Raw genomic sequence first — 10,954 nt, forward strand, 5'->3', positions numbered from 1 at the left:
CCCCCCGCGAAAAATGGCAGAAAGATTTGTACGGTGAGATATCGCTTGGGCCCCTCCCTTCCGACGTGTCGGAAGCCGGTGTTGCTCGAAGGTATTAATTGTTAATGCTATTCTTTATATCCAAGCATTTAATTGTTTTGTCATAATAAATTAATTAACGATATCAATTCGTTTTTTTCTGTTGTGTTGTGTGTGTGAGGAACCGGAACGTATTTTGTATTGTCAAATTGATAAGATGACAGAATGACAGTAACGATGACAAGCTAGTCCAATAATCAATTTTCATTCCAGCAGCTTATGTTTTACAAAATAAATTAAGATATTTTTACGAATCTAGGCAGTGTTGTTAATAATAAGGAAATGTATCCGCCTGATTTTTCACAATGGTGTTCTTGAATTATAAAAATGAATTTTTTAAATACTAGTTCAGTTAAATGCAAAAGTGCACAATTTGTTAATTAATTTATAAATATAGAAACTAAAGATGGATTGGATTATTTCTGATGAGTTGGGGTTGACCGTCGGGCACGTAGTAGGATGGGGAGCTGCTGGAGCCATGATAATCGGTGGCGTAGCACCATACATTCCACAGTATCGTCAAATCAAAAGGACACAGGATGCTGAAGGGTTTTCACTTTATGTTTGCTTAACTCTTCTAATAGCTAACACACTTCGTATATTATTCTGGTAAGTTCAATACAGAAATTAATTTTAATTCATTTCAGTTTATATTCTGTATAATATTGAAGTTCCTTTTCTTTTTTTTTTAGGTTTGGCAAACGTTATGAGTTGCCGCTCCTGATTCAAAGTATTGTCATGAACATAACTATGTTTGTAATGATCCACCTCTGTGTCAATGTTCGCAAAAAGAACCAAATCATAAGAGCAAGGGAGCGAATATTTACAGGTGAATATTTTTTTGATATGAAAATACTTACTTCTTTAGTTACTGATACCTAAATATAGATTATGGATACTGGATAAATAGCATACTATTATTTTTTAAGTACCTACCTACATAATATTCTTTTATATATTTTTTTCTTTCGGTTTTTTTTTCAGCTTATTATTCTGATTTATATATATATGTTGCAAATATTTTAAGTTTACATTAAGTTGCACTTTAAGTATATCATATATTGGTTGACTAATTTTCTCTATTGTTTTTAGCATATTATTTTATTTTTAACAATATTTATGTTTTGTTTGGTGGTTGGTGTATTGATGGTGACATTAGGTGCAATGTTCATGTTATATATCCTATTGTGTTGTGTGAACGGCTCAGACCAGCCAGATGAAACGGCACGCTGGCTGGAGCAACACAGTGGAGCACCCAGTGGCGAAAAGCCCCATCGGTTTTATGGTGAGTGCTGCTACTGTTTTTACATGGTATTGAATGTGAAAACACCGTGTTTTGTCTTATCAATAAGTTTCATTTTTGTTTCAGAATCTGCTTACAAATTTACTTTGCATTCATCCCGGTTGTGTGGTTTTCCATGCATTTTGAAGGATTTACTTGCCATAATGAATGTGTTTGTTTCCATGACATTTTAACCACCTCCTGAGTCCCTAAGGCCTGGATTTAATCTGAATCGAATTTTGTATTAAAATGGGATACCTACAAGAAGGTTCTAATTTCAAAACTGCAATAATGACTTGGGGGACTCAGGAGGTTAAGCTTTTATTTAATATACTATAGCATGTGGTGGTTTTTCATTCAAAGCTTTATATTATAAAGGTATTATAAACACATGCAAAGTAACAATTCCATTATTTTTTGGTACATTACCTACATTTCTAGATCAATGAACTGTTTTATCAAGGGTTGCAACCTAATTATGATATGATACATGATAGTTATAATTGTATAATCTCCACCAGAGCAACAGTGGGTCAGATCTATCTGTATGTCACATTATTATCTTATCTATTGATGTCATTTGCCTCTGGCATGAGAATGTTGTGTTAAGCTTTACATTGTTACTTCCTCGTTTATGTTACTATTTTATTACACATCATGTTCACTTTTGCAACACTTATATATTTTTGTAAACTTTAACTTCGCAGTGTAATGTATTTATAGTGTCACATATATAATAGCTGTAAGTAATGTGCATTACAGGAAAATGTTTTATCTTTACATATTTGTGTTATTTGTATCCCATCATTCCAATGTATATTATTTTATACTAATAGGCACGCATACTGCTGCATACTGCCTAATGGTGTTAAGATAAGGGTACAATATTAATCACTATCAAATGGCGGTTGGTATTACTAAAACCAATATAACGTACTTCAAAGACTTACATTGTAAGTATTTATATCCATATCCCTGATTTCAAGACTTGTATTGTTAAAATATAATTTATCATCCGCACAAAACCAGCTGCCCTGCGGGTAATCGCCTGATGCTCGGTCTGTGTAGATATAGAAATGCCTCGCCCGAAGCTGACGCATGCATGGTCTTAATGCCTCGGGCGAGGCATTCCTATTTAGAAAGACCTAGCTGCCTCGCGGGACGGGTTCTGTGTGGACCTGGTCAAGTTTAAGTTTTACACGGCTATGTCGAAACGTCGGTAAATAAAGGTAATGAAATAAATTCCCGATAGACCCGTCTATAAATGTTGAGTTAATACCACACAATTGTACCTAACATTTATTAACCTTTCGTAAAATTTTAATTGCAGATATGGAAACGAAATATTTCTGGGCATGGACAGATTTCCAAAGCTACGTGGACTGTATGCTCGTGTTTTCCGTGATCGGGGCCGCCGCCACGTACCTGCTGATCGAGTTCGGGCCCTTCGTAGAGCTTATTGGGTTCATGGCCGTGTTCACGGAGGCCATGCTTGGGGCGCCGCAGATTGCCAAGAACCATCAGAACAAGAGTACTGAAGGGATGAGGTACGCATGGTACATTTATTTGAAAATCGAACAAGAGTAGGCTTGAACACGCGCCGCCGCATGCCTTCGCCTGATGTGTTACGTGCACTCCCGGCCCGCCACGTGTGAGCGTGATGCTAGTATGCAGCTCAGCTAGATGCAGTGGTAGCCAGTTACTGGCCTGCTAAGCCAATTAGCGATATCTCAAATAAAAAAATAATGCAATCTTATGCCTTACATTATTTGAAAATTATTTTCAACATCATTTGTTTTTGAGATACCGCTATTGGGCTTAGGAAGGCAGAGTAGCCAGTAAGTAGGTAGGTATGCGGGTGATTCTCATACGCAAGGCTAACATAAATCAATTTCAATACGTATCTCACGTATTGAGGGCATTGAGGCGTATATTGGTGTTAGCTCCATAGTTTTTGGCCGGGCGTCCCTACACCACATTATTATAGTCCCCATGTGAAAGTTCAGAAAGTTCTACGTAATAGTCACCTCGCAAAGTAAGGCTATGCGTTGAAAAAACAGCCTGTATGTCGATTTCTTGGTCACAGCCAAGCCACAAAATATTACAAAACGTACACATTATTACACCGTATATGTTGTGTTGACATTCTCAACTCCTTTTTTTACGTTTTAGCTTGAGTATGGTGATAATGTGGACCTGCGGCGACGTATTCAAGACTGCTTATTTCGTAATGAGGGAGGCGCCCACGCAGTTCTGGGTGTGCGGTTCGCTGCAAGTTGCGTTAGACGTCGTCATACTCTTCCAAGTAAGTACCACATGATAGATATGGATAGATATAACATGTCCGTTGAGCGCAAAATATTATGGTCACGATATTACACTTTTTTCACGTTCTACGCGATCATTCCCTTGTAGTTTCCCGTTTCCCCGACAAGCACGTTAGCCAATATACAGTATGTTTCTGACCATGGGGCTTTAAATTCAGGGCTTGATTTTACTCGCTAAACTGAGCTACTTTTACTATGGGACCAACCCTAAAATCGGGGAAAATATTTTGGCTTTTCCATAGAAAACGTCGACATCTGATCAGCTAAATTGTATGAAAAATTAAAAAAAAATCGGGATTTCGGGGTTGGTGCCATAATAAAAGTAGCTCAGTTTAGCGAGTAGAATCGAGCCCTGGATTTAAAGCCCCATGATCAGACACACCCTGTATACAAAACTCGGTTTCGCAAGTCACGTTCGAGCCCATGCACGTCAGGCTTTACTGAATACCTGATACTGATTTGTCCGGGTGTCGCCGTCGACGGATACGTCTGGGAGGACATCATCATCATCATCATCATCAGGTATCAGCAATTCATAGGTAGCCGCTAGCTAGTACCTATGTAATTACATAGTTTAATAAAACATGGTCTTCTCTTCCCAGAGTGACACAAGCCTACGTCACAATAACATGGCCGCTATATATAGCGCTATCGCATATTATCATATAGCGCTGTCGCATGATGACGTAGGCTTGTGTCAGTCAGGTGACTTAGAAAAGACGGGAAGAGAGTACCAGGCGGAGTAAATTATTATACCATGTGTAATTAGAGCATCATTGAATGATAAAATCTGATAAATACCTACAGCACCTAAACCTTAACTCGGCAACGACAATAGGTACTAATGTAAACTCAGTTTATTTAATACAGCGGTTGCGGCTGACAAGCCTTCTAAGCTTCCATTCCAATTTATAATCATTTTTTGGCTAATTTAAAACATCCCCTCACCCAAAACCCAAAACTTATTAAGACTTCGCTAAGTGATTCCATTTACAACTATAATCAGATATGCAACGTTATTTGTGTGTGCTTATAACTAGTCTGTATTAATAACTCGTCCCGAGTATTACGTAGGTATTTTGATCAGCAACATTGTGGGTTCAAGAGTCGTTAAACGTACCTAATTAAGTACATCGATAACAGATTGATTTACCATGTTGTGTACGACGCAAATTTAGTGAAGTGACTTTGTGAAAGTTTTCATGTTATGTTATTTTAAACCTTATGTGAATGCATATAGGACTCGTATTATATCTGAATATTCAATGTGTTGAGACCAATTGGTTTTAATTAGTAGTATTTTCAAACATGCATTAGTGACGTGTTAGCCGTTGTACTATTTTAAGCTATAATTTATGATATAATTTTGATAAGTTATATTTTTCTTATTTTAGCTGTTAGGTTTTATATTTTGTAGCCAGGTGATGTTTAGGTCGAATGAATTAGATTTTTTTTTTACAAGTATTGGTTTAAAATTGACTAACTAGCTAACATGATTGTGTTGGACATTTTAAAATACATAGGTATGTAAGAATAATCCAATGAACGCTATATGAGTAGATCAGACAACAAACCGTACCGAACTCGACATCATCAGCGCCGAGAGTAATTTTAACCGATATTTTCGCAGATGAAACGTAATTTAAATCGGAATACATAGGGAATGTGAGAAAGATATACCGAAACACGCTCTACTTTTCAGTAGAAAAAGGCACGACATTCAAACTTTCTATGGACCCTTTCCCGCCTACATTTTTTTAAATTTGCCGCCTGTCTACAGACAAGGTCTCCGGGCCCGAGTACATCAGTGATATCATAATTCGAAATAGTTCTTTGTTTTCCAGGTGTGGCTGTACCGGCGCGACACGGCGGCGGCGCGGCGGGCGCGGCGCGGCGACTAGCAGTGGACCGAGAGCGACTTATAGCACCACCGCCGCCGCGCCCGCGCGACCGCACGCCACCGCCTCCTAGCCAGAGTGTTATGATAACTACACAGAGTACACTTTTTTAATACTTGTGTTTTATTGTGGCGTGACGCATCGAAAAGGGGGAAAGTAGTGAATTTGGAAGATAAACAGCTGAGAATGAGATATGCTGTCAACGGTGCTGGAACGAATGTTATTGTAAGTAAATACAACGTCTTTTATACCTATTCTAAAGTCAGTTAGGTAATATGTTAACAATATGTTGTTGAGAAAATGGTTTTAACTTCACAAACCTGAAATTAATCACGTATTCGCACTTTGTGGTGACTCCAGGCTGTGCTTTGTATACTTATATTGAACAATTCCAAGAAACGTCATGGAATAGAACATACGCCGACGATGTTTGCGACAGATCACGCTTGATCTTGCAATACAGCGTCGTGTCGTGTACCTATAGTATAAATCGTCGGGTGACAAGCAGAAGTCACTAACTAACACCATTGAAATTATTGGACAATAAACCGTGTTACAAGTTTAATAAAGTCCATTGTTACTTTAATTTTTTGATAGTACTTAGTGACTTTTGCTTGTCACCCGACGAAATACTGTCTCCGCGTTTACACAGACATGCGAGCGGCGAGCCGAATGATGGGGTGAATAGAGATTATGGAGAGTAAGTCCGCTGTTCCCTCTTCTTTTATACACTAGCGTTTGCTAAAGTAGGTATTTAGCTACTTACGCCTTGTCGAACGAGTGTGTAAACGCAGACTTATGTCAAATAATAACAAAATGTGCCAATATTTTATTTTTGGAACGAAGTTCCTTATAGAACTGTTGGCGGATGGGGGCTAGAGGAAAAAAGCGTAAGATTTTGTCGTCACAAGCCATATGCGATATTCGTAAGTGTTATTTTTCCGTCACTATTGCGATATATGTAATGAGACTTATGAGAAGGAAAATGATCATGACGGACACGGACACGATAAACCAAATAACATAACATAACATAACATGAGCACACAGACCAACCCCTGGTGTGTTGTGCGGTGTTCTGTGCATGAGCATGAACACGTCACCATCAGCCTTTCTTAACTTCGTTCGAACCGAGTGTTCCACAACACTTACCATTTTTTATCACAATTGACTTCACAATTTTCGAAATTAACGATTTGCATGTTGAAGGTGCTATAGGCTTGTGCCTCCTCAGTGATGTGATCAATGAGGATATGATAGAAACTGAATGAAGTTAACTAAAATCTCAAAGTAGAAGGCGCTTTTGGTTAATGTTTATTTGACTGATCAGATGATATTTGACGACGTGCGCAAATACCAGAGGGCCTACCGCGAACCACTTTCGAGGTGCTGCCTCCCTGTCACACTTACGTACGAATTTACACGCGCGACAGAGAGGTAACAACGTGGTTCGCGGTAGGCCCTCTGGGTTCGAATAAATCACATCGTAAATTTGTACCACTTAGCGTCTTTAATGGCCCCGTTCTCAAAAAAGCGGCAGAATAGACAGAATCAGTCGAAGCTAACTTTGCACCTACTGTAACAGAGCAAAGTGAGGGAATGTCATTATTAACGACATAATTTCATAGAAAGTTGACAATGTCGACATTAATGATGACGAACCACGCTTTGCCATTGAAAATGCCATGCAAAGTTAGCTTGGTCCATTTATAAACCATTTACCAACCAGTCATCCAGTCAATGTAAACATTTTCCCTTCAGCGCCCTCTGTAATGACCAATGGGCAGTTTTTACTATAGATGTCAGTGGTAGAGGGGTACAAAAGGTGGAAAAGAGAGGGAGAATACAGTGGTAGGAGACCAAATTAGAAAATTGTGTGTTGTTTTGCTTCCGTTATTTCAAGGGTGCAATCTACTTACTAGTCGTACGTTCCTTTAGGCCGCTTTTCTACCAAGCTAAGCTACTTTTACATAAGTACAAGTGACCTATAGGTTCGAAACTTAGCTAGATCGATTTGTATAAAGACGTAGCGCAGCTTAGCTCTGGTGGAAAACGAACCTTATTTTCAAGGACGAAATTGTATGCTTGCTATTAGCTATTATACGTAATTACGTAACTAAGTATGTTTATTTGTACAGAAAGAAAACGGTAGTGATGTGTTAATTAGATAGAAATTAGTTTGAATTTAGGGTGCATAGGGGTAAATGCGAAGGCGGGGTAATTCCGAAACTGGCAAATATCTACTAAACTAGAAACAATTCATACTTTAGCAACACTTACGTCGCTGCAACACTCACACGGCATTTTGCGTACTGTTGCTACAGTAGAAAGTGTTTCTAGTTTAGTAGATATTTGCCAGTTTCGGATTCGCATTTACCCCAATGCACTTATAAATATAATTTATTGCAGCGTTGCGTGGTTTTCCATCTGCACACCGCAATATAATTAGGGAATGCAAATCGGTTATTTTCCGATAACCGATTATTTCCATACAAAAAATAACCGATTTACATTCCCTAAATATAATTGTAAATTATACTTTGTATCTGTATAAAATCAACTAAAAAAGCTGTGTTATAATTTTACTAAAGCATTTATTTAAGCCCGTCAAATCAGTCACATGGTTTTGCTGTCTGATATAAATAATTATAATTTATCTACCAGTGCGTAGTACATAAGTATTATTTGTGATATGTAACAATACGCGCATAGGTAAGCAATCACCTGTAGTGTACAAATTGACTCATGTTCAAAAGTATTTTTATTCGAGTAATATTCGGAGGACATTTTATTACAATGTGTTCCAGATTTATAATATGTACCTGGCTAGAACCTATTATGTAAAGCTGCGAGTTACAATGTGTTCCAGATTTATAATATGTACCTAGCCAGAACCTATTATGTAAAGCTGCGAGTTACAATGTGTTCCAGATTTATAATATGTACCTAGCTAGAACCTATTATGTAAAGCTGCGAGTTACAATGTGTTCCAGATTTATAATATGTACCTAGCTAGAACCTATTATCTAAAGCTGCGAGTTACAATGTGTTCCAGATTTATAATATGTACCTAGCCAGAACCTATTATGTAAAGCTGCGAGTTACAATAGGGTTGGACCGTCGATGTATTTCACAGATGGCGCCATAGGTTTTACCCATTAATCTTGGTTTTGTTTTTTGCTTTTTTATATTTTGAGTGCTAGCTCTTTAAGTCAAATACTATAGAACAAAACTAGAGACAGGTAAAGCCTATGCTGGCACCTGATATAAAATATAAAAACCATAGACAGTCGCCAGCCCCATTTCGACCAATAAAAAAAAATCCATTTCCATTTGACCACTGTTGCCAGTTCAGAATTCTCGTTTTTCTGTCAGCTTAGATTTTTTTTTACTTGTAGCTATATTAATAGGACCCACAGGTACGAGTATAAGTAGGTAACAACAATTTGGACGTTGCGTAGGTCGTTCATTACTTTCTTTAACTTGAAGTCATTAAGGATAAGATTTTCCGCGTGTCAGATATTTGTCTCAAACTAATACATAGAATTGAATCAAAATCCACCCTTGGTTAAAAAATGCTCGGATTGACCACTACGAAGTAATTTCATGAAACCACGATTGATTCTAGGAATTGACTGGACACTTTATAATATATTTGTGGTTTAATTAGTTAGCTGTGCGATGTGCGTGTTACAGTAGAAAAGTACAATTATGTATTTCCTTTGTGAAAGCTTCCAAATAATGTTCTAAGTCCAATTTTAAGTATCCCATTTTAATTAGTGACATAAGTAGGCTTCTTTTCAAAGTCTTCCTGAAAGACCTCATGTATTATTTGCAGCTAAGTATATTACACTGTACCTACAAGTTTGTTTTAGCATTCCGTGCTTAATATCTTAACTATTGAAGGTTTTTGATGTATTCGGTTAGTCCCGAAAAGTTCAGAATTCGAAAATGGATTATGACTGTGATGGAATTATGAATTATTTTCGGAATTACCCACATTCACCTTACCTGCCTAGTCTAATACGGTTTTGTACAATACGAGGTAATGTTTCCGAAATGACTACCAATGGAACAGAAAACAACATGAGATATATTATTAATAACATAGTATGTAAAGATACATATCATATTTATATGTAGTATCATAAGTGTCAATTAAGGGATTAATTGTATAGCGACGTAATCGTATGTTGTGATTTTTATGAGTTATCATTTCTTATATGCAATAAAACTATATGATTTGTTAAATATATTACTTTCATTTCTTAGCCTTTATTACGATGTAGATTAGATAGAGTAGATAGAGAAGTAAAAGTACAACTAGGAAAGCGGACCCTGGCAAAGGCCGGTATAACGCTAGGTAGAAGAAGAAGAGAAGGAAGAGACTTATAGTTAGTGTTAGTATAAGTTAAGTACCTAGAGTTAGACCAAGAAAAGAACGATTTAAATAGCATACGCAGTGCAAGTGTTATTTATATACGTCATAATTTCATAGAAGTTTGTTCCACACTATTCATGAAACTTAGTAATCCCTTACAAAACTTTATTAAATTGTCTCTTTCTAACAAACAGAAATGTAAAAATGACGGGCGGTAAACCATAAAATGTAAACCAACGATTATTAACGGCTTGCTAGATCTGACAAAAACGTTTGATGATAATGAATAATAATGATGGAGAATGACAATGTTTTGAATAACTAACTCTATAAATCTGAAAGCGCTACCATTAACGTTATAATTTCTTTTAAATTTTGACACTTTGTCGCAATTTGACGATTTGAAATTGTGCCATCTTGGCTACGATGCACAATATCTAAAGAAAACAATACATATGCATTCGTAGATACTTATGACATGAAAGACGTTTTCTTATAAACTTACTAGGCGTTTTATTTAGGTTCCTAGTTCTCAATCCATTTTACATATAAGTACATAGATATTGCAAAACCTACCTATAGATATATATTGCTTTCACCTTTTATGTCCAGGTGCAAAATCTAAAACGGTTTTGGTACCATCGCCCACACTGTTAGCTGTACATCGGTGAACCTTACGCCTTTTGTAATAAGGTCTACCGATGTACAGATAGGAGTGTTGGTGTTTGTACGTAGGTTGATTCTGATAATAAAATTAGTACAACGATAACAAAAAGATTTGTAGGTATATTTATTTCAACTTGTGATTTTATCAATTCAGAACAGTTCACACCAGTGACACCAACACAAACAGTAAACACAAACGATTATACGCTTTACGCTACGGCCATAGAGGCAGTTAATCGTGCTTACTTGCTAACAGCCTCGTATTATAAGTTATCGTTAGCACGTAAAATATGTGTCGTATTACAGTGGTAATAAGGTCTAA

General features: G+C 37.0%; 2 protein-coding genes across 6 annotated transcripts in view; one reads left to right on the top strand and one right to left on the bottom strand.

Annotated features, from left to right (window-relative positions):
- Positions 1-10,954, bottom strand: part of LOC134663886 (hemocyte protein-glutamine gamma-glutamyltransferase-like) — an 80,108-nt gene that overhangs the window by 14,420 nt on the left and 54,734 nt on the right. The window lies entirely within an intron of this gene.
- LOC134663851 (solute carrier family 66 member 2) lies at positions 254-9,836 on the top strand. Of its 5 annotated transcripts, none has more exons than XM_063520368.1 (6): positions 256-687; positions 771-907; positions 1,238-1,363; positions 2,691-2,907; positions 3,533-3,665; positions 5,532-9,836. In XM_063520368.1, the coding sequence occupies exons 1-6, from the start codon at positions 485-487 to the stop codon at positions 5,586-5,588; spliced, it is 873 nt and encodes a 290-aa protein (XP_063376438.1). In that variant the 5' UTR covers positions 256-484; the 3' UTR covers positions 5,589-9,836. The 5 variants fall into 5 exon arrangements, with proteins under 5 accessions (XP_063376441.1, XP_063376438.1, XP_063376442.1 ...); XM_063520369.1 differs by having other exon boundaries at positions 258-687; positions 1,286-1,363; XM_063520370.1 differs by lacking the exon at positions 1,238-1,363 and having other exon boundaries at positions 258-687.

This window comes from Cydia fagiglandana, chromosome 4 (assembly GCF_963556715.1).
Source record: "Cydia fagiglandana chromosome 4, ilCydFagi1.1, whole genome shotgun sequence".
NCBI lineage: Eukaryota > Metazoa > Arthropoda > Insecta > Lepidoptera > Tortricidae > Cydia > Cydia fagiglandana.